We start from the raw sequence: 24,511 nt of genomic DNA on the forward strand, positions 1-24,511 counted from the left end.
GATCACATTTTATGACCAATGTGTGCAGAAATCCATATCATTCAAAAGGGTTCACATACTTTGTATTGCAACTGTATGATTGATTCCCTTTTGGAAAATTTAAAAACCAAATTGCCCAGAAGATGTTTTTGCAGGAGGATAAACTTGACACATTTAACCAAATCTGTTTCTGTGGAAGACACATCATATCCCTGTGTCGACACGTGTTGGGGAGGGGACAGGATAGTGTAGGAAGCTGCTTATGGGTTTATCCGAGCAGCTGTGGAGATATATATGGACGTCAAGGGCGGATCCAGAGTCTAGTCTCGGGAGGGGCACTGCCAGAAAATAAGGTGTTGCTTACAGAACTCAATTAGGTGTCCGGTGTGTCCGCTGCAATGTTGCAGTACTGCTAAAAAATCAATGATCGCCGCCATTACTAGTAAAAAATATTTAAATATAAATGCCATAAATCTATCCCATAGTTTGTAGACGATTGTCAGGGACTGCAGACATGGTACAAGAGATGGTCAGAGACTGCAGACATGGTACAAGAGATGGTCAGAGACTGCAGACATGGTACAAGAGATGGTCAGAGACTGCAGATGTGGTACAAGGGATGGTCAGAGACTGCAGACGTGGTACAAGACATGGTCAGAGACTGCAGGCATGGTACAAGGGATGGTCAGAGACTGCAGACATGGTATAAGAGATGGTCAGAGACTGCAGACATGGTACAAGGGATGGTCAGAGACTGCAGACGTGGTACAAGAGATGGTCAGAGACTGCAGGCATGGTACAAGGGATGGTCAGAGACTGCAGACATGGTATAAGAGATGGTCAAAGACTGCAGGCATGGTACAAGAGATGGTCAGAGACTGCAGACATGGTACAGGAGATGGTCAGAGACTGCAGACGTGGTACAAGGGATGGTCAGAGACTGCAGACGTGGTACAAGGGATGGTCAAAGACTGCAGACGTGGTACAAGAAATGGCCAGAGACTGCAGACGTGGTACAGGAGATGGTCAGAGACTGCAGACGTGGTACAGGAGATGGTCAGAGACTGCAGACGTGGTACAAGGGATGGTCAGAGACTGCAGACGTGGTACAAGGGATGGTCAGAGACTGCAGACGTGGTACAAGGGATGGTCAGAGACTGCAGACGTGGTATAAGAGATGGTCAGAGACTGCAGGCATGGTACAAGGGATGGTCAGAGACTGCAGACGTGGTACAAGGGATGGTCAGAGACTGCAGGCATGGTACAAGGGATGGTCAGAGACTGCAGACGTGGTACAGGAGATGGTCAGAGACTGCAGACGTGGTACAAGGGATGGTCAGAGACTGCAGACGTGGTATAAGAGATGGTCAGAGACTGCAGGCATGGTACAAGGGATGGTCAGAGACTGCAGACGTGGTATAAGAGATGGTCAGAGACTGCAGGCATGGTACAAGGGATGGTCAGAGACTGCAGACGTGGTATAAGAGATGGTCAGAGACTGCAGGCATGGTACAAGGGATGGTCAGAGACTGAACACATGGTACAAGAGATCAATGCAGCCTCATCAGTGCCCACCATTGCAGCCTCACTGTGCATATGAACGCAGCCCCACCTTTGTGTATAAATTCAGTCCCACTTTTGTATATTAATGCAGTCCCACTTTTGTATATTAATGCAGTCCCACTTTTGTATATCAATGCAGACCCACTTTTGTATATTAATGCAGTCCCACTTTTGTATATCAATGCAGACCCACTTTTGTATATCAATGCAGACCCACTTTTGTATATCAATGCAGCCCCACTTTTGTATATCAATGCAGCCCCACTTGTGTCTATGAATGCAGCCCCACTTGTGTCAATTAATGCAGCCCCACTTTTGTCTATGAATGCAGCCCCACTTTTGTCTATGAATGCAGTCCCACTTTTGTCTATGAATGCAGCCCCACTTTTGTCTATGAATGCAGTCCCACTTTTGTCTATGAATGCAGTCCCACTTTTGTATATGAATGCAGTCCCACTTTTGTATATACATGCAGTCCCACTTTTGTATATGAATGCAGCCCCACTTTTGTATATGAATGCAGCCCCACTTTTGTCTATTAATGCAGCCACACTGTGCATGGCACTCACCATGGCATTGCCTCGATCACACACAGCAGGTATCTCCTCTCCAGACGTGTGTCATGGAACAAACAGGAGCTGTAGGTCTGTGTTCGGCTCTAGCAAAGTCCCACCCTAGACAGGCTTGTGTGATAGACAAAACACTGATTCAATCAGTGTTCCATCTCCATCTACTATCACACAAGCAGGTCTAGCACAGCCGAACACAGACCCAGCTCTCACACACAGCGAGAGATGCCCGATGTCATACACGCAGGAGAGAGGGGGAGCGCTGCAGTCAGCTACAGCTCAAAGCAGCCTCAGGACAGGCAGCCTACCAGCCCTGGTGATGAGAGAGGGAGAGAGAGTTAGAGACTCGGCAGCGGGAGCTGCAGGCACAAGCCAATGTGACATGATTGCCTCGGGGGGGGGAGCAATTGCCATGTTGCCCCCCCCCCCTGGATCCGCCGTTGCCACAAAGCAGTTTAAAAAAAAATAGTAAAAAAAAAAAAATGTTTTTTTTTTTTTTTTTTTTTAAAGCCAATGTGACATGATTGCCTCGGGGGGGGCAATTGCCCTGTTGCCCCCCCCCTGGATCCGCCGTTGATGGACGTACGGCCTTACTGTATTTTTAATGAATTTGCCTGCTATAGAGTGGTGCGCTGCAATCACCTAAAGAGTGTGAGTACCCTGGAGAATATGTTTATCAATAAATAATGGTTTTAGACAATAAAACACTATCCAGAATGCATTATTTTTCACATATGTACCGTGGATAACATCACTGAACAACCTAGGATCCTGCAATAGAACAAACTTAAAGCGGAGTTCCAACCACAATTAGCATTTTTTAAATGTATGTCCTTTCATCATGTGTTTTTATAATCTAAATCCGGTCACTTACTATTTTACAATCCGGCGCCGATCCGCATAGATATTTAAAAAAAGATAGGGCTAGATTCATAAAGCCCGCTGAGATATGCCACGCCACCGTAACTTAGTGAGGCTAGGGCTGGATTCACAAAGAACCTGCGCCCTAAGTTACGGCGGCGTGGCGTAAATCTCTTGGCGTAAGCGTGCCAAATTCAAATTGAGAAGAGGTGGGCGTGTTTTATGTAAATAAAACATGACCCCACATAAATGACGTCTCTAACGAACGGCGCAAGCGCCGTCCGTGAACGTATCCCATTTACGCAAAGCCCTATTCGCGAACGACTTACGCAAACAACGTAAAATTTTCAAAATTCAGCGCGGGAATGATGTCCATACTTAACATTGGCTATGCCTCATATAGCAGGAGTAACGTTACGCCGGAAAAAGCCTTACGCAAACAACGTAAAAAAATCCACCGGGCGCGCGTACGTTTCTGAATCGGCGTATCCAGCTCATTTGCATATTCTACGCTGAAATCGACCGAATGCGCCACCTAGCGGCCAGCGTAAATATGCAACTAAGATACGCTGGCGTAAGAGACTTACGCCAGTCGGATCTTAGCCTAATTTCAGCGTATCTTGCTTTCTGAATACAGAAAGAAGATACGCTGGCGCAGCTTTGAATTTACGTGGTGTATCAATAGATACGCCTGTGTAAATTCTTGCTGAATCTAGTCCCTAGTTTATAAAACTATGTCTACACCTTTGTCATTTTGCTTGTGGGCAATGTGAAGCCTACAAGCACTTACTTCCTGGAAGTCTTGGATGGGGAGTGATAATTGGACAGTGCACTGCATCCTGGGAAATGATGACACACATTTACCAGGAGCATTAGAGGGAGATGATGTCAGAATCCTAGGTGATTTCAAAGGCAGATTTCGTGGGACCGCATAGCAACAGGCATTTCCAGATGAGTAAAAAAATATATACCGGTATATATTTTTTTTTACTTTTTTAGGTCTAATGAGCACAATAATAAAAAAAAAATTTGAGATGGAAACTCCACTTTAATTGTGCGGTCACACACCCTTAGGTGAGCAGAATCACACTGGGGGGCTTTAGCACAAGTTTGATGTCACCGTGGATAATGTTGGAGCACTATCACAAAGAATCACTACTTGTAAAATTATAAGAGGACTTTACTGATGAATTAATATTTCTGGACTTAATAATTTGATACACTTTGTTTCACATTTATTGTTGGCACATTAGCACTTTATACATTGTTTTGGCACGTTAAGTAAATAATCACTATAAAAATTGATTCATATTTGAATTAGATATAAGATTGTTTTTTTGTACAGCGCGGCACAATATTTTGGTTTATGAAGTTATCCTTGCTATCTGGGATAGCTCAGCATGCATTGTACATGATGATTTTGAAAAGGCTGCGACCAGATTAGCTAAAAGCTAAAGTTTTGAAAAGTGGTTTTGATTGTTCGTTGAAAATAATTTGCACATTTATGTTTCCCATTGTATTTTATTCATGCGGGCAATATAATTGTATCTAATTAATGGAAGTGCTATGCGGTAACTGGAATTCATGTAGAGAAAGATGTAAATCACACACTCATTTGATAAAATATCACCTTTGGCCCCTTAGAAAGGTCAGGATCAAATAAGCTGGCCAGGGCTCTATGACTGTCATAGCCACTCTCCCCACTTTTGATAATTCCCCTCATTTGTTTGATCATGGTGCACATGCTGCATGACCTCCTGCTCCTCCAAGTTATTGTATGAATACCTCTTGCTTGCATTGACTAGCAGTGTCCTACTACAGATAAACTGCCCAAGGGTTATTTGCAATAAAGCCTGAGGTATCAAGTGGGTCATGTTAGGTCAACCAGGCGTCAAGTACACAACTTATCCATGGTCCCACGACTGAATGGTTCTGCTGTTCAGATCTGGAATATGGGTGGACATTCTGACCAGCAGCCACATCCCATCCCGATGATGTCCCAAGTTGGTAGTGCATTGATTACAGTGCAGGTGTCATGGTGTCAATGAGAGGGGTGGTGATAAAACCAGTTGGAGACCAGCATGTACAGGGACTTCAGAGGAACAAGACCCTGTGGAGAAGAAGATTGCTGGACCTTGGATTAGGAGAAGTATTAATGGGTGTTAAAAACACGGACCATTACATGCAGAGTCCCGCAAGGATCACCCCTCTCACCCGTACTCTTCAACATCTACATCCGCCCGCTCCTCAAAATCATCAGTAAACAGGACCTGCGCTACCACTCCTATGCGGACGACACGCAGCTTTACCTTCGAATCACCAACAAAAAAGACCAATTTCATGAACTTGGAAAGTGCCTCACACTGATCGTCAATTAGATGACCGAAAGCTCCCTCAAACTCAACGGATCCAAAACTGAACTACTCATCCTTCATGCAAATAGGAAATCCATTTCTAGGACCACATGGACACCACCCACCATCCTCGGACAAACCATCGCACCAAGCAAAAAAATCTAAAGTCTCTGAGTCATCTTCGACTCAGACATGACGATGGATGCACAAATAGGATCAGTCGTCAGCGGTTCTCATCATCTGCTCCGCATGCTACGTAGACTCATCCCCTTCATCCCGAAAGAGGACACAGCGGTAGTGGTTGGAACAATCATCAACTCACGACTCGACTACGCAAACTCCCTCTACTTAGGACTACCGAAATACCAGATTTCACGTCTACAAGTCGTCCAGAACACGGCAGCCAGACTGGTAACAGGTAAAAAGCTGTGGGAATCAGTCTCCCAGTCTTGAGGTCCCTCCACTGGCTGTCCGTACAGGACAGGGTGACATTCAAGACGCTCTGCCTCGCCCACAAATGTATACAGGGGAAGGCTCCCCAATACTTAAGCGAGAAAATAAAACCGTACGTCACCAAGCGCGTGCTCCGGTCAACCAACCAAAACCTTCTCCAAATTCCTAAATCCCGCTAAAAATCGAAGGGAGAACGAAGATTTTCGGTCCAAGGACCACGGCTCTGGAATGCTCTACCCATCACCATCCGCTTAGAGGAAAACCATCGGGCATTTTGGAAAAAACTAAAGACCCACCTCTTCTGAAAGACCGGTACGACGCTGGATTCCAAGCGCCTTGAGGCGATTAAGTTCGCAATTGCTGCGCTATACAAGTCTCTCACTCACACTATAAAAAAAAAAAGAAAAAAGCAAGACAGTGCTGAGGAGCATGTGGGTTTATTTTGTTATGTAGCTGGAGTTATGCTTTAATGCACAACTTTTTTTCCTGAAGATATCCTTTGTGGACCCCCTTCCTCTTCCTTCTCATATAGTCTTTCTTCAAAAACAGTCCCGGTAGTCATGTGCAGTTAGCATCTTTTTTCATTTTTTAAGTCAGGGATGTGCATTAAAGTGGAGGTTCACCCAAAAACTCAATTCTTAACATTAGATTGAGGCTCGTTTTGTGAAGGGGAATCGGGTGTTTTTTTTTAAATCGAAGCAGTACTTACCGTTTTAGAGATAGATCTTCTCCGCTGCTTCCGGGTATGGGCTGCGGGACTGGGTGTTCCTATTTGATTGACAGGATTCCAACAGGCTTCCGACGGTCGCATACAGTGCGTCACAATTTTCCGAAAGTAGCCAAACGTCGGTGCGCAGGCGCCGTATAGAGCCGCACCGACGTTCGGCTTCTTTCGGCTACTCGTGATGCAATGTATGCGACCGTCGGAAGCATGTCAGAAGCCTGTCAATCAAATAGGAACGCCCAGTCCCGAAGACCATACTCGGAAGCGGCGGAGAAGATCTATCTCTAAAACGGTAAGTACTGCTTCGATTTAAAAAAAAAAACACCCGATTTCCCTTCACAAAACGAGCCTCAATCTAATGTTTAAAAATTGTTTTTTGGGTGAACTCCCGCTTTAAAGACACCAGGAGTAGGAATGCAGATAAGTATTTGCCCATAGGGAATCCACTGAAGAGGGAAGAGGGTCCTAAAGTGAAGTTGTCCTTTTCAACCACACTCTACAGAGAACTAACTTAAACGTGACATATTTTTGTAAATTGTAATGCACAATTACTACTATTTATTTGTAATGTTTTTAATATCAATGCATAGAATCTGTAGTGTTTCTATCAAAAAGGCCCATTACTGGCTGCTTACTTGTTGAATATTTCTATCCAACTGGAAACCTATAGGGTCCATATGAACTAGCATAGAGGGTGCGCTCCTCCTCTAAATCATTAAACTGAGTTTGTTGTGAACTTATCCCGTTACAAAGGTTACTTACAGTATAGTGATAGTAGCCAGCTTCCTGAATAACAGTAGGGTAACTATGAACAGTCTACCGGATGGCAGGAAATAAATAAATATTATATATTAAAAAGATATACATTTTATATGTTTATATTTTAATCCAGAAGATAAAAAATCAATATAGATGATATATTTTTTTTTTTCATTTCAGGTTGAATTAAACAATGGGATTGTAACCTTACAATTTAAAACAAAGTTGTCCCTGACACAAGTGAACTTGTGGGCTGGACTCTCTTATTGTGATGGCAGATGGAACACAATGTACATAAGGAGAGAAGGCTCTGTATTTTCTGTCCAGCTCAATGCCTTGGTAGAGCGGGTCATTGACTCTGCAGCCTCACAGATTGAAGCCATCTCTGCAGTGTATATCGGCGGAGTCCCAGAGACGATGGGGAGCTCATTTCCAGAACTTCATAGTCACCGAGGTAAGCAGGTCAATATCAGAAGCCGTTCCACAACTGTAATCTGAATCCACACCTTAAGTCTCCTTTCACACTTATACGACTTGTCCCACAAATTTTGGACTGCAAAATCGCATGAGAAGTCATTCAACTTTACTGATATTACCATGGATGAACGATATCCCTTGTGATAGCATGGGCCGTGGTAGGTCAAATTTATGGAGAGTTTGGGGGTTGTTTCTGGTTTCTGACATCACACAGTGGGAGGAACAACATCAGTTACACTCACTGTGTACTGGGAAACCAATGCTACCAGCTGCATCCTTATTGGGCTTCCCGATGGGGCAGCAGGGGGACCACCTTCCGCTGCCTGTAAATGTGATCCAGTGGTTATATTGCTGGAAACACTGTTATATGACAGGAAATTGCCATCTGAAAATAACTATACCTGGATCATGACCGGTGAACGGATGGGAAGTAATTAAAAGAGAGGCAATGACCAAAGATTTTTTGGTTATTCTTTTCTTGTGACCCAGAATCAGCCGACAGCGGCCTAAAATCTGCTGTCAGCTGACATCATAGAGCTGCTCCAGGTATCCATTGATACATGTTCCCTGGGGCAGGACCCGGGTTCTCAAAGACGTTTTACGACAATAACTTGCATATTAGGCTTTAAAATTAGCACTTTTGAATTTGAACGTTTGAGTCCCATAGACGTCAATGGGGTTCTAAATGTTTGCGCAAACGTTTGGTCCGTTCGAAGGTTCTGGTGCGAACCGAACGGGGGGGGGGGGTGTTCGGCTCATCCCTAGTCACCAGGCAGGGTAGAGAAAACATAGAGGAAGCTCTCTAGTGTAATATGTTTTAAACACTCAGCGGTGTATTCAAACATCTAACAAACAGGGTACTCACATTTAAAACAGTAATGCAGTGTATATCAGAAACGAGCAGCGAGCTCACACTGTGCAAACATCACTTCCGGTGTCCTAGTGTCTGACGCGTATCGTCACTGTCACATGACTTCATCTGAGATTTTTTGAACCATTCTCTGCAAACCCTAGAGATGGTTGTGCGAGAAAATCCCAGTGGATCAGTTTCAAACCAGCCCGTCCGGCACAAACAACCTTGCCATGTTCAAAGTCACTTAAATCCTCTTTCTTCCTCATTCTGATGCTCGGTTTGAACTTCAGCAAGTCCTCTTCACCATGGCTAGATGCCTAAATGCATTGAGTCGCTGCCATGTCATTGGCTAATTTGTGTTTCCAAGCATTTGGACAGGTGTAGCTAATAAAGTATGTGTATATTCCACAATTGTTCTATAAAACGATCAAGTGCTATCTCATGTCTAAGTTATAAACTGTAGATCAGTCTGCTACCTGTTTCCTTTTGCATAGTATAAAATAAACGTAAAAAGTCCAGCAGAGAAAGTAGGGGGCCCCATAATGGTTACAGTTTCACACAGACCTGCAATATTGTACGTTGCACACCCTTTTCTGCATATCCCATCAGCATTTTATTTGTCTGAAAAATCCTCATCATCTAGTCTTCCAGAGGGGCCACGAAACTCCAGCTTAAATGTGTAATTGAGCACAATGAATTTCAAAGGTCAGCTTTTAACTATATGAAGTCGGGGCAATTTAATTTGCAGACTTAATTATAAATGGTCCACACAATGATGACTGTATGGCCAGTAGATAAACCAGGAGTGGTGTCATGTGAAACTGTATACCAGTGCTGGGAGATTTAATTACCCAGGATACATCAATAATATTTTTCATATAATTGTATCTGTGCACAAGGAATAATTGAATAGCTTAAGGCAGTAGTAGTTAGTTCCGAGTTTCCATTTTCTCCCCTCCTGATTTACTGATGGAGGTAAAGAAGATGCATGCAGGAAACTAGACATTGTTATATAAAACATAATAATGGACCCTTCTGATTTAAAATTGGTAAGTGTATGTAATGCCATGCCTGCACTTTTGGATTGAGTGGGGAATGATTATTAAGAACCGTTTGCATCAAGTTTTTTTCTTGTCTGTGTCCCGTTAGGGAGCTTTCCTATCACTGTCCCAAATGTATAACTAGAATTAAAGAAGGAGTAAACTTTCTTGTATGATTTTCACCTATAGGTAAGCTTATAATAAGGCTCACCTATAAGCACAGACTCAGTAAGTATCCCCTAAACATGCACCATTTAGGAAATATTTACTTTAGATGCAGCCAGTGACGTCACCTCATGCCCTTCCTTCAGGGTCCTGTGCCGTAAACAGTGGCTCCTGTGTGGGAGTGACATCATCACAGCTCATCCAATCAAAGGACCTGGAGCCCACCAACCTGGAAGGAAGACCGGGTGAAGATGGAAGCCCTATCAGCGGTGACAGCGCACCACTGAAGGGCTTTGCTCTAAGGCACGTTATAGCATTGCCTTGCAGGTTTAAAAAAGAAAAGCTGGCAGTTTACTACCCCTTTAAAAGGAAATCACTCCAAACTGAGAGGAATAAACTTTTATTAGCTTCTGCTGCTGGAATTGTTGATCACTAGGAACAGCAGATCTCTCTCTCCTCCCCTGTCAGGCCCTGTACACACGGCAAGAATCTCTTCAGGAAAAACCCGTTGTTTTCCCTGACGAGGTTCTTGGCAAGAATCTCTTGATGCACGAGTGTACACACTGACCTTTTTTAAAAGAACTGCGGTTCTCTTGAAAGGCATGAACACGGTGACGTAATTTCGTACGACGAGCATGCGCTCGTCACATTCGATGCCGTCGCCGCCATCTTGCTTTACCCTACCTATGGCGTGGAAGCTACCGCGCATGCGTCAAAGTCATTTCGAGCATGCACGGGTTTCCACGGCGACAGGTAAGTATACACACTGTCGGGTTTCTCGTCAGGAAACAGGCCAACAAGAATCTCGACGAGAAAAAAGAGCGCAGGTTCTCTTTTTTTCTCGTCAAGATTCTGGCCAGATTTCCAGATGAGAAACCTGAAAGCCTTGTACATACGAATGGTAATCTCGGCAAGAAGCAGATTTCTTGCTTTTTTTGCAGAGAAAACCGGACATGTGTACGAGGCTTCATAACGGGGGTCTGTCTATTTACATTGACAGATACTCATTCTGGCTCTCTTTCCCGCAATCGCAGGTGGCCGGCGGTCATCGCGGCCGCTGCTGCGCAGAGCGCGCGCACCGGCTATGGTTCTAAACCCTAAGGAGCCGACGTACACCTACTGCAATTTGCAGGAACAAAGTCCCCTTAGTCTGCCTGTAAAGTGGTGCATCTGTCTCATGTGTTTTACTGTGCCTCAGCAAAAGGACATTTCTAAAGGAAGACATTTAATTTAAAATTGCTTGCTAGTTTTCAATTTTTTTTACAAATAATTATGTGAAACGTGTGGCGTGCATTTGTATTCAGTCCTTTTGAGTTAATACTTTGTAGAACCCCCTTTTGCTGCAATTACAGCTGCAAGTCTTTTTGGGGATGTCTCTACCAGCTTTGCACATCTAGAGAGTGACATTTTTTCCCATTCTTCTGTGCAAAATAGCTCAAGCTCTGTCAGATTGGATGAGCGTCTGTGAACAGCAATTTTCAAGTCTTGCCACAGATTCTCAATTGGATTTAGGTCTGGTCTTTGACTGGGCTTTTCTAACACATGAATATGCTTTGATCTAAACCATTTCATTGTAGCTCTGGCTGTATGTTTAGGGCAGTTGTCCTGCTGGAAGGTGAACCTCCCCAGTCTCAAGTATTTTGCAGACTCTAATGCCGTGTACACGCGATAATTTTTCGGCATGTAAAAAACGACGTTTTTAAAAAATGTAATTTAAAATGATTGTGTATGGGCTTCACATAATTTTTCGGGTTCTGTGAAACGACAAAAAAAAAATTCAAACATGCTGCATTTTTTAACGACGTTCTAAACGATGTCGTTTTCCAGGTTGTAAAAATTGATCGTGTGTGGCCAAAACAACGTGAAAAACCCGCGCATTCTCAGAAGCAAGTTATGAGATGAGAGCGCTCGTTCTGGTAAAACTAGCTTTCGTAATGGAGTAAGCACATTCATCATGCTGTAACAGACAGAAAAGCACGAATCGTCTTTTACTAACACGGAATCAACTAAAGGGCGACGTCATCCGAATGGAACTTCCCCTTTATAGTGCCGTCGTACATGTTGTACGTCACCGCGCTTTGCTAGAGCATTTTTTTTTAACGATCGTGTGTGGGCAACGTCGTTTTAATGATGAAGTTGGAAAAAACATAATTTTTTTCTACATGCTGAAAAACATTGTTTTTTACATGCCGAAAAATGATCGTGTGTACGCGTCATCACAGGTTTTCTTCTAAGATTGCCCCGTATTTGGCTCTATTCATCTTCCCATCAACTCTGACTAGCTTCCCTGTCCCTGCTGAAGAAAAGCATCCCCAGAACACGATGCTGCCACCATCATGTTTCAAGGTGGGGATGGTGTGTTCAGGGTGATGTGCAGTGTTAGGTTTCCGCCACACACAGCATTTTGCTTTTAGGCCAAAAAGTTGAATTTTGTTCTCATCTGACCAGAGCACTTTCTTCCACATGTTTCTTGCCACTCTTCCATAAAGGCCAGATTTGTGGAATAGTTGTCCTGTGGACAGATTTTCCCACCTGAGATGTGGATCTCTGTAGCTCCTCTAGAGTTACCATGGGCCTCTTGGCTGCTTCTCTGATTAATTCTCTCCTTGCCCAGCCTGTCAGTTTAGGTGGATAGGCATGTCTTGGTAGGTTAGCAGTTGTGCCATACTCTTTCCATCTATTTTTAATTAGCCAATCCTGCTTTAAATTTCTCCACAACTTTATCTATGACCTCTCTGATGTGTTCCTTGGCCGTCATGATACTGTTTGTTCACTAAGGTTCTCTAACAAACCTCTGAGGGCTTCACAGAACAGCTGTATTTATACTGAGATTAAATTACACCCATTTGGACTCTATTTTCTAATTAAGTGACTTCTGAAGGCAATTGGTTCCACTCGATTTTAGTTAGGGGTATCAGAGTAAAGGGGGCTGAATACAAATGCACAAACACACTTTTAACATATTTATTTATAATTTAAAAAAAAAAAACTATTTATAATTTTTCTTCCACTTCACAATTATGTGCCAATTTGTGTTGGTCTATCATGTGAAATCCCAATAAAATACATTTACGTTTTTGGTTGTAACATGACAAAATGTGGAAAATTTCAAGGAGTAATGAATACTTTTTCAAGGCACTGTAACTTCTCCAAGCGCTTTACAAAGAAAACACAAGAAATACACAGAATAAGACAAGAAAAAAAATGACAATTACAGTGCATCAAAGCTTGTCTAAAGAAAACAGTTTTTAGATTTAATTTGAATGGGTCTAGAGAAGATGGCTCTCTGATGTTCTTTGCAAGTGACATGAAAAATATGTTGTATCGTAGAAAGTAGAAAACATTGTTTCCCCCCCCCCCCCCATAATTTTCTAATTTTCATTTATATAATAATAAAAAAAAATCTAGTGGTGATCAAATACCACCAAAAGAAAGCTCTCTTTGTGTTAATAAATGAATATAAATTAAATTTGCATACAGTGTTGCATGACCGTGCAATCGCCATTTAAAGTAGTGCTGAATAGCAAAAAATGCCCTGGTCATAGATAGGGTGATTCAGTAAGAGTTAGGCCGGCGTATCAGTAGATACGCTGACCTAACTCGGAATTTGCGCTGTCCTAGGTTTAAGTGTATGCTCAAACTGAGATACACTTAAACCTATCTAAGATACGACGGCTTGCGCCGTCCTATCTTAGGGTGCAATATTTAGGCTGACCGCTAGGTGGCGCTTCCATTGCGGTTGGCGTAGAATATGTAAATCACTAGATACGCCTATTCACGAACATACGCCCGGCAGACGCAGTACAGATACGCCGTTTACATAACGCATTATCAGGCCTAAAGTTATTCCATCAAATAGCTGGAATAGTAATGTTAAGTATGGCCGCCGTTCCCGCGTCGAAATTTGAAAATTTTACGTCGTTTGCGTAAGTCGTCCGTAAATAGAGTTTATACGTCATTTACGTCCACGTCGAAATCAATAGGACCGTGTGGCGTACTTTGACGCAATGCACACTGGGATATGTAGGCGGACAGCGCATGCGCCGTTCGTAAAATACGTCAATTACGTCAGGTCAAGCCCCATTAACATAAAACACGTCCCCTCAGCCGAATTTGAATTAGCCGCCCTTACGCTCGCCCGATTTACGATACGCCGCCGTAACTTAGCATGCAAGTACTTTGTGAATCATGTACTTGCCTCGCTAATTTACGGCGGCGTAGTGTAAATGCCATACGCTACGCCGCCGCAACTATGCGCTCGCCATCCTGAATCTAGCTAAAAGAGGGTAAAACCTTCTGGAGCTCAAGTGGTTAAAAAATGTTACAATAAAAACATAATATATAATATGTTTACTGAAAACACTCTGTAGTTTCCTTGATGTAAACATAATAATCTTTGTATTTCTGAACTCCAAGGGAAGAACACAGTATCGATTGTATTGTATTTGCAGGTTTTGGTGGCTGCATGAAAGATATCCGATTTACACACGGTGTTGTTGTTAACATTGCATCTGTGTCCAGCACCGCTGTCAGAGTCGATCTGGATGGCTGCCCATCAACTGACAGCTCCGTTAACTGCAGAGGGAATGACTCCATCATAGTCTATAGAGGGGGAGAGGAAACAGCTCGTGATCACAGCCTGCAACCCTTCAAAGGTACAGAAAGGAAATCACTCCTCATCAGTGGCATCTACAAAATTCTTAATTCCATATTATCAGTAGAGATGCTTAATGTGACTTGGAATATTTTCTAGATGCCAAAACAATAGTAGATGAACTCTCACAAATTAAGACAATGAATAAAACAATGCATCTATAAGCAAAACGTAATGCGTATTTGCAATTTTTTTATGTGGCCCTGTCATTGGCGATGACAACAAAAATCAAATAGACCCACCTTGTAAAAGATTACCAGTATCTGTTCTTCCAGCAGCGGTGGGAAAATTCTTAGTTCCACCCAACAATTCAAAGTGTGTTGGATAATGTCTCACCTGCTGCTAACTTTAGCTCCTCCTGTCTATCTCTCAATCTCTACAACGCATGGTAGTATTCACACTTTGGCTTTCATTGCTGACATCTTGTTCTGAAAATGATGGCTGCCAAGCTAATCCAGTGGTGTCTCAGTCTATTGCCTTAGGCCCGGATTCACAAAGCACTTACGCCGACGTATCTCGAGATACGCCGCATAAGTCTATCTATGCGCCGTCGTATCTGAGCGCCGTGCCCACAATCTGAGATACACCTAAAAATAGGCTTCCTACGACCGACGTAACTTGTCTACGCGTCGTATCGTGGGCGCATATTTACACTGGGCGCATTTTCCGCTCCCATTGATTTTCTATGCACATATGCAAATGAGGGAGATACGCCGATTCACGAACGTACTTGCGCCCGGCGCATAATATACGCGGTTTGCGTAAGTCGTACGTCCGGCGTAAAGTTATTCCCCATATAGGAGGCGCAACCCATGCAAAGGTATGGACCAGGAAACACAAGCCGTTGTATATTTTGTCGTTTACATTGTACGTGAATATGACTAGGCGTAGGTTACGTTCACGTCGTAGGCAGTGATCTGTCGTATCTTAGGGAGTAGATCCGACGTGATTCTGAGCATGCGCACAGGGATGCGGCCATGGGACGGCGCATGCGCCGTTCATTTTAAGTACTTCTATGGCGCTTGCCCCATCATTTGCATGGGGTCACGCCTCATTAGCATGGCTCACGCCCACTCCCACCTACGCTGGCTTACACCGAGGAAACCCAGCGTATCTTTAAGAGCGAGTGGGAGCGAGTGCTTGTGAATCCAGTGCTTGCCTCTGTGCGCTGCGTTGCCGTAGCGTATATTAGATACGCTACGCTCGCATAAATATGTGCCGATATATGTGAATCCGGGCCATATACTGTATCTGGATACTGCAGGGATGTACAATTAGCCGATTTCCAGCTGTTGCAGAACTACAAGTCCCATAAGGCATAGCAAGACTCTGAAAGCCACAATAATGACACCCATTGGCAGAGGCATGATGGGATTTGCAACAGCTGAAGGCCCGCTAATTGCATATCCCTGCTCTATTGGATTGGAACTCCACAGACATGTCTAAACAGTCAGGGAGAGGGAGGGGAAGAGTCACTTCTCTGACTCATTCAGTTGTGTTTGTGAATTAAGGCTTGAGCTACTGAGCGCTGTAAAAAAAAAAAAAAAATTCTTGTTTTTTTTTGGGGGGGGGGTGTTAGCAAAAAGGCTCAGAATAGAGAGGTAAACAGGGTGAAGATGAAACTATACTCCATCTATTAGCTGACATCTTGTTCTGAAAATGCTGGCTGCCAAGCTGATCATGTGGATTCAGTGGTTTCTCAGTCTATTGCCCTATATCGCATGCTCTCTATTGGATTGGAACTTCAGAGACATGTCTAAACAGACGGAGAGGGAGGGGAAGAGTTACTTATCTGGCTCATTCAGTTGTGTTTGTGAATTAAGGCTTGAGCTACTGAGCGTGGTAAAAAAAAACAAGATTTTTTTCATTTTTTTTTTAAGCAAAAAGGCTAAGAATAGAGAGGTAAAAAGGGTGAAGGTGAAACTAAACTCAATCTTTTAGCTGTAAATGTTATAGTAAAATATTTATATTCATTATTTTACATTTATCATATTAAAAAAAATTATATATATCTATATATACACACACAGTATCTCACAAAAGTGAGTACACCCCTCACATTTTTGTAAATATTTTATTATATCTTCTGACAACACTGAAGAAATGACACTTTACTACAATGTAAAGTAGTGAGTGTACAGCTTGTATAACAGTGTACATTTGCTGTCCCCTCAAAATAACTCAACACACAGCCATTCATGTCTAAACCACTGGCAACAAAAGTAAATACACCCCTAAGTGAAAAAAATGTCCAAATTGGGCCCAGAGTGGTCACCATTATTTTCCAGTGCTGCCTTAAATCTCTTGGGCATGGAGTTCACCAGAGCTTCACAGGTTGCCACTGGAGTCCTCTTCCACTCCTCCATGATGACATCACAGAGCTGGTGGATGTTAGAGACCTTGCGCTCTTCCACCTTACATTTGAGGATTCCCCACAGATGCTCAATAGGGTTTAGGTACAAGCTGTACACTCACTACATATATATTAGGGCTGTTACTGATTAAAATGTTTGTGTTCGATTAATGGATTTTTTTTTTTTATCGATTAATCGACTAATTTTGATTAATTATAACACACATACAGATCCAACTACTTTTAGCTGATCTCCTTGCAGGCTTGTATCCAGTGCAGCTACCAACCACTGGAAAAATGGATAGCAGGATACAAAAACACACACAGGCAGCGATCGATGGGAATAGCATTAAAACATTTATAGTCTTCAAGTAGGTAACAAAATAAATATTGCACTGGAGATAGAAAAGCAAAATGTAGCTACATAAACAGTAAAAATGGTGCGAGTAATACCAAACGGTAGCAAAAGCAGTCATAAAATCATGTAGCTAAGTATGATACTGGTATAAAAATGTGTACAACGATACCACTGCTGAATCCAGATGAGGAGGGGTTAACATCAGTCCGTCGGCATGTAGATGTCCCATGAAGGGAATTATCACAACTCCTAGTGGATGGCTTTAGAATCCCAGGTTCCTAATATTATATATATATATATATATATATATATATATATAAGTGGAACCTCGGATTACGAGCATAATCTGTTCCAGAAGAATGCTTGTAATTCAAAGTACTCGCTTTTCGAAAACAAGTTTCCCCATTGAAGTCAATGGAAACTAAAATAATTTGTTTCAATAGCATGCAATACCGCATGTGGCCAGAGGTGGGGGTGCCAGAGAGCCTTGGAAACGGCTGGAAAGCATTTTTCGAGCATTTCCGAACTGCGCCGTTCAGCTCCGATCGCCTCGGCTCTGGTGCCCCCCCCCCTACCTGAGGCCAAACGCAGTACTGCACACTGCTTTGGCCTGGATCCTGCTTGTTTTGCAAGACAACACTGGCAAACCGAGTTAGGATTTTTAGAAATACAGAGCCCGTATTGCGAATCGCTCGTTAACCACGTTACTCGCAATCCGAGGTTTCACTGTATATATATTTTTTATTTTATTTTTTAAACTCATGAACATAAAAAATAAAACACGTATAAATGACTATACATTCCCATTTAGTTTTTGCGTTCCCAGGCTAGGCTGAATTTCTCCTGGCCCATCTATGTCTGTGTGGGTTCTTCCATCACCTGCACATACCTGAATCACCTCTCATGAAATGCTCAAGCAAAATGTCCAAACAGCTTCATTTACCTGCTCCTGGACCCGTCACTCCAATATGGTAATATGGGGTTTTACATAAACATAATACACTTGTCTTTTCCTCGATAACATCATATAACTCATTACATTAGCCCACCTGATATCTATATAGATTTATATTAACATCTCTATCCTTCTTTACAGAATACTTGTACAGGGTGATTGCATACAATGAAGGAGGATCCGGAGCTAGCGATTGGATCAGAGGTCGCTCTAAAGCTGCATGTGAGTATAGAAAATGTAATGTGCATAGAATCAATCTGCCACACCTATGTGACTGTGTATGAAAAGCAGTGAAAGTTACCTGGTCAAAAGCCAACACTAACAACCCCCCCCCCCCCCATCTCACACACACACTGAGGGGAGAGTAGAGAGGGTTGATCTGCTCCTTTTCCTCCCGCCCCTACCCCTCTGTGTCTGCCCACACTCCAATCCCTGGCACTGTGCCTCAGAAAAGTAAAGTGGGGGCAACAAATTTGAAGCATATCAGTCGCAGATACATGGATGAGAGGTGTTGACTGCCAAGGGGTGAGTGAGCTCACCATCCACTCCTGTCTGTGACTGAAGCCCCCCCTTCTTTCTCCTGCCTCTGAGTGAGTACACTTATGCCCTGTACACACGTCCGGTCAATCCGATGAGAGCGGTCTGATGGATTTTTCCATCAGTTAACCCGATGAAGCTGACTGATGGTCAGTCGTGCCTACACACCATCGGTTAATGAACCGATCGTGTCAGAACACGGTCACGTAAACCACGTACGACGGCACTATAAAGGGGAAGTTCAAATCCAATGGCGCCACCCTTGGGGCTGCTTTAGCTGATTTTGTGTTAGTAAAAGACGATTTGCGCTTTTCTGTTTGTTACAGCGTGATGAATGTGCTATCTCCAAAACGAACGCTAGTTTTACAAGAACGAGCGCTCCCCTCCCCTAATTTAGTCTGAGCATGCATGGATTTTTAACTGATGGACGTGCCTACAGACGATCGTTTTTTTTCTATCGGTTAGATATCCATCGGTTAATTTTAAAACAAGTTTCAATTTTTTTATCCGATGGATAAATAACCGATGGCGCCCACACACGATTGGTTTGGTCTGATGAAAACGGTCCATCAGACCTTTCTCATCGGATTAACTGATCGTGTGTACGCGACATAAGGTAAATCAGGTTTCTCAGAGCACCCCTTACATCAGAGTTCCCCTTTAAACCAGAAGCCACAGTGTTCCCCTTGAATCAGAGTTCTCAGTGTTCCCCCTTAACCTCCCTGGCGGTATGATTCTTTCAGATTTTTGGTGCTTATACAGTAAGATTACAGCGTACTGTATGTGTACTGTGTTTTTATTTTTTTGAATTTGGCGCCAATCTTCACCCCTGTGCGTTGTAACGTCGCAGGGAACGGAGATCGGCGGCACTGTGAATCGAGCGGAGGAGGACACAGCTTGTTTACACAGCAGGGAGACATTGCAGGATCCAGGGGACAAGGTAAGTAAACTCTGCCTGGATACTGCGATGCAATCCCAAGTCTGACTCGGGGATACTGCTAATGATACTGGATTTCCACCCCGAGCCAGACTTGGGAATACCGGCAGGGAGGTTAAATCAGGATTCCCAGAGCATCCCTTATGTCAGAGTCCCCAGAGTTCTCCCCTACATCAGAGTCTGCAGAGTCCCCCCTTACAAAGTTAAAGGGGAGCTCTGCAAATTCAGTTGTTAAAGGGGAACTCTGCGGACTCTGATGTAAAGGGGGACTCTTGCGATTAACTTCATATGATTAGAAATGTTGTTTAACCACTTAACCCCCGGACCATATTGCTGGTCAAAGACCAGAGCACTTTTTGCGATTCGGCACTGTGTTGCTTTAACTGACAATTGCGCGGTCGTGCGACGTGGCTCCCAAACAAAATTGCCGTTCTTTATTCCCCACAAATAGAGCTTTCTTTTGGTGGTATTTGATCACCTCTGCGGTTTTTTATTTTTGCAAAAATTTTGAAAAAATGTATATTTTTTACTTTTTGCTATAATAAATATCCCCCAAAAATATATAAAAAAGCGTTTTTTTCCCTCAGTTTAGGCCGATACGTATTCTTCTACATACTTTTCGTCAAAAAAAATCGCAATAAGCGTTTATTGATTGGTTTGCGCAAAATTTATAACGTTTACAAAATAGGGGGTATTTTTATTATTTTTTTTTACTAGTAATGGCGGCGATCAGCGATTTTTTTTTTTCGGTACTGCAACATTATGGCGGACACTTCGGACACTTTTGACACATTTTTGGGATTTTTATAGTGATCAGTGCTATTAAAATGTATTGGATTACTATAAAAATGCCACTGGGGTTAACAATAGGGGGTGGGGAAGGGGTTAAGTATGTCCCTGGGTGTGTTCTAACTGTAGGGGGGGGTGGACTTACATGGGGAAATGACTGATCTTCTGTTCATACTTTGTATGAACAGAAGATCAGCATTTCTCTCCCTGACAGGACCGGGAGCTGTGTGTTTACACACACAGCTCCCGGTTCTCGCTCTGTAACGAGAAGATCGCGTGTGCCCGGCAGCGATCGCGCCTGCCGGGCACACGCACAGGAGTCGGGGGTGAGCGGCGGGCGTGCGCGCGCCTCGGGCAAGCTGTTTGTACCCATGATGAACGCTCGATTGATCAACTTGGTACATTCAGCCTGCCCATGCACAGCGGTTCCTGCTGAACTGGCCAAGATAAAAACTGTCTATGGATGGCCTAAGACTGAAGCCTCGTACACACACTCGGTTTTCTCGGCAAGAAACGGCAAGAAAACTGCTGGCAGAGCTTTCTTGTCGAGTAAACCGAGCGTGTGCACGAGGTTTCAGGTTTCTTGTCAAGAAAACTGCCCAGAATCTAGACGAGAAAAATAGAGAACATGTTCTCTATTTTCTCGTTGTGAGATTCTCGGCAGTGTTTTCCCGCCAAGAAACCCGAGCGTGTGTATACTTACCTCTCCATGGAAACCCGCACATGCTTGAAATGACTTTGACATATGCGCGGTAGCTTCCAGGGCATAGGTAGGGTGTAGCAAGATTGCGTCGACGGCTTTGAATGTGACAAGTGCATGCTCATCATAGTCAATGACGTCACCACGTTCGTGCCATTCAAAAGAACGGCGGTTCTTTTGAATGGAGTGTCTGTACACTCGGCCGGCAAGAGATTCTTGCCAAGAATCTCCTCAGGAAAAAATATGTTTTTTTTTCCTGACGCGATTCTGGAGATTCTGGAGCTTGAGTGTAAACTGCTCATCCATGATCTTGCCAGAAATACTTTGAGCTTTCCTCCACCACCACTCCAAAATTCTTTCTACGCAGACCTTTCACATCGTATTGTGATATCTAATAAATACTTAAAGGTTATATGTAATTGATGGCTTTTTTTCTATTAGCAAATGGCGGGATGTACCATTCTCAGTTCATCTTCCCTTTTAAACATCTTCATTTTCTATACTTTTTTTTTTCTGCGTTGATTAAAAATGAATTCTATGCGAAGGGCTTGAATAAGAGATTAAGCTAAATTCGAGGTTGCAAACTCATTAATGTATCCATATTTCTCATGTTCCATGCCTTGACTCCGCTGTTTAATTGGATTTAAAGACATTCAATACATGAAAAATGAAACTTGGAAGAGCAACAATAGCTCGTTTCGCACGCTTTTGTGTCTTGATACGCTCAAAATATGAACGTGTCAGATGTGTTTAGAAAGAGTAATATATAGCTAATTATTTTAGAGTTCAACCATTGCTATGTTTGTAAATATGTGAGAACAGATCAGGAGCCTGTTTAGTATTTTGTGGTGCATTACCGTATGTACGTTAACATGCGGTAAATCACGGTTTAACATGCTTTGCTATAAGACAACCCATTTACCTTTAACAAAATGCCATCATCCAATTTACAGGTTTCAATGGAGCTGCAAAATGTTATTTACACAGCACAAGACAACACGCATTTGTGCATGATTGCTGGTTAGGGGACACACTGGGCACCTTTGCTGCCATTGTGCTATGTGCTGGCTGTCCAATGTGTCCCTGTGCCTTTAAGGAGGATTGGGCTACCTCCAGGCCCACCTACCCCTTATCTATCTGTTAGAATGTATGTGCTTCTTTTGTGAAGACCCTCATAAATTTAGAAGGTTAGGACTGCAAAGTGATACAGGGTGTCGTGAAGAGGTCTTGCAGATGATCCATGTGTTTGCTAATGTGTGCTAACTAATAAACATGTGCATTTGTTTTCGTCCGAATTTATTTGTATCCGAATTTCTGGGATTTTCGTCTTCATTTTAACAAACGATAACGGACGCGCAGAATCCTAAATCCGAAAGATCTGACATAAAAAAAAATGCTTTATTTTCGTTTCGTTGCAACAACAGTTCAATATAAGATTTGACATGACAGTGACAATAGCGCTCTGTGTCGAACCTGCGGTTAAATGTGCCTAACCTAACTCTATTAGTCCAAGATTCAACATCATAGAGACATGAAGATTCGACGAAGCAGCTAAAAACATACGATCGCCACAAACAGACATTTATGGTCAAATGCTCCACCCAAAGACTATAGAAGAATTCTAATATAGTTTGACTAGTAATAATAATTAATACATGTAATTATTGCTAGTCATACAACATTAGAATCCTACTATAGTTTATGGGCGGAGCATTAGACCGGAAATGTACAATTGCGGGTCGTAAAGTTTAGCTGCTTCGTCAAATCTTCTTAGAACATTCGACGGACACCATAAGCCTTCAATGACAGATTCGATTTTAATTAATTCAGATTTTTGGACTATTGCATTTTTTAACGAAACAAAATAAATAAAAACACATTTTGGAAGTAACTAAATAAAATGTATTTTTCCGATGAAAACGAAATTCCAAAACAAAATATTTCAGTGTGCACATGCCTACTAACTAAGGGCCAGATTCACGTAGAATCGCGGCGGTGTAATGTATCGTAGATACGTTACACCGCCGCAAGTTTTCATCGCAAGTGCCTGATTCACCAAGCACTTGCGTGAAAACTTACGCCGGCGGCCTCTGGCGTAAGCCCGCGTAATTCAAAGGGGCGTGTGCCATTTAAATTAGGCGCGCTCCCGCGCTGGACCTACTGCGCATGCTCCGTTTTGAAATTCCCGCCGTGCTTTTCGCGAAGTGACGTCATTTTTTTGAACGGCGACGTGCGTAGCGTACTTTCGTATTCCCGGACGTCTTACGCAAGAAAAAAAAAAATTGAAATTCGACGCGGGAAACACGGCCATACTTTAACATGGGCTGTGTAAAGTTAGGGCAGGTAAAACGACGACTAACTTTGCGATGGGAAACTAGACTAGCGATGACGTACCGAACGCGAAAAACCGTTGTGATCGCCGTAAAACCTCATTTGCATACCCGACGCTGGAATACGACGCAAACTCCCCCCAGCGGCGGCCGCGGTATTGCATCCTAAGATCCGACGGTGTAAGACAATTACACCTGTTGGATCTAAGGGCTATCTATGCGTAACTGATTCTATGAATCAGTCGCATAGATACTCTGAGAGACACGACGGAGTATCAGAGATACTCCGTTGCATCTCTTCTGTGAATCTGGCCCTAAATCCCTGTTTTTAACACATACTGTTATGTGTAATTTGATTGGTAAGCAGACTGGTTGGTTAGTTGAGCTGGGAATTTTCTCTGGTTTTGTCTTCCATGCTTTTTCCCTTCCATGTGCTCCTTGCTGTGAAGGTCAGTCATAGGTGGGGACAGGGACCATCTGTTTGTTACTATGCTCAGCCACGACCAACTAAAAAAAACAATACCTTTCCCAAAATGTACACAGGGGCTGATAAAGTTGGAAAAGGGACAAGGCCACAGCTTTATTTATGAATAGGTGAATTAACAATTGATATTGTTAAATGGTAGCCTGATATACATCTAACCATGCTTCTAATTGTCTTGACGAATGTCCCAATCTGTATTTAAAACAGTAAAAATAATGTAATGCAAACAAGTGTTTTAAAATAGCAACAGATAATTGATAGTTTATTTTAAAAAATATTCTTACTATGCAAGTGTCTGTCCTAATATTTCTGGTATTTTTTACCTCCAGTTCCAGTGAATGGGCAAGCTCCCCTAAGAGTTCTCAGTGTAAGCGGACGCAGCGTTGAGGTGACCTGGGACAGTCCAGCTGGGATCAGAGGAGTAATTGAGCGCTACATTTTGAAAGCAATTCCGGAGAACAATCCTAATATATCTACAGCAAGTGCTCAGTTTCCCGATACCAGCCACCTCATTGGTAAGTTTTTCTTATTATAAGCTTGATAGGTTTGGCTCCAGCCAAACCTGTTGTGTTGGTTTTGCATGGACACCAATGAGCCAAATCACCTGGACCAGGCAT

General features: G+C 43.0%; 1 protein-coding gene across 1 annotated transcript in view; it reads left to right on the top strand.

Annotated features, from left to right (window-relative positions):
* The window catches only part of USH2A (usherin), a 1,018,338-nt gene that overhangs the window by 391,575 nt on the left and 602,252 nt on the right, over positions 1-24,511 (top strand). The window contains exons 27-30 of the mRNA XM_040347840.1: positions 7,443-7,716; positions 14,249-14,452; positions 18,259-18,339; positions 24,224-24,409. Coding sequence (XP_040203774.1) covers positions 7,443-7,716; positions 14,249-14,452; positions 18,259-18,339; positions 24,224-24,409 — 745 coding nt within the window. The remainder of the gene's footprint in view (positions 1-7,442; positions 7,717-14,248; positions 14,453-18,258; positions 18,340-24,223; positions 24,410-24,511) is intronic.

Source organism: Rana temporaria, chromosome 4 (assembly GCF_905171775.1).
Source record: "Rana temporaria chromosome 4, aRanTem1.1, whole genome shotgun sequence".
NCBI classification, from domain to species: Eukaryota; Metazoa; Chordata; class Amphibia; order Anura; family Ranidae; genus Rana; species Rana temporaria.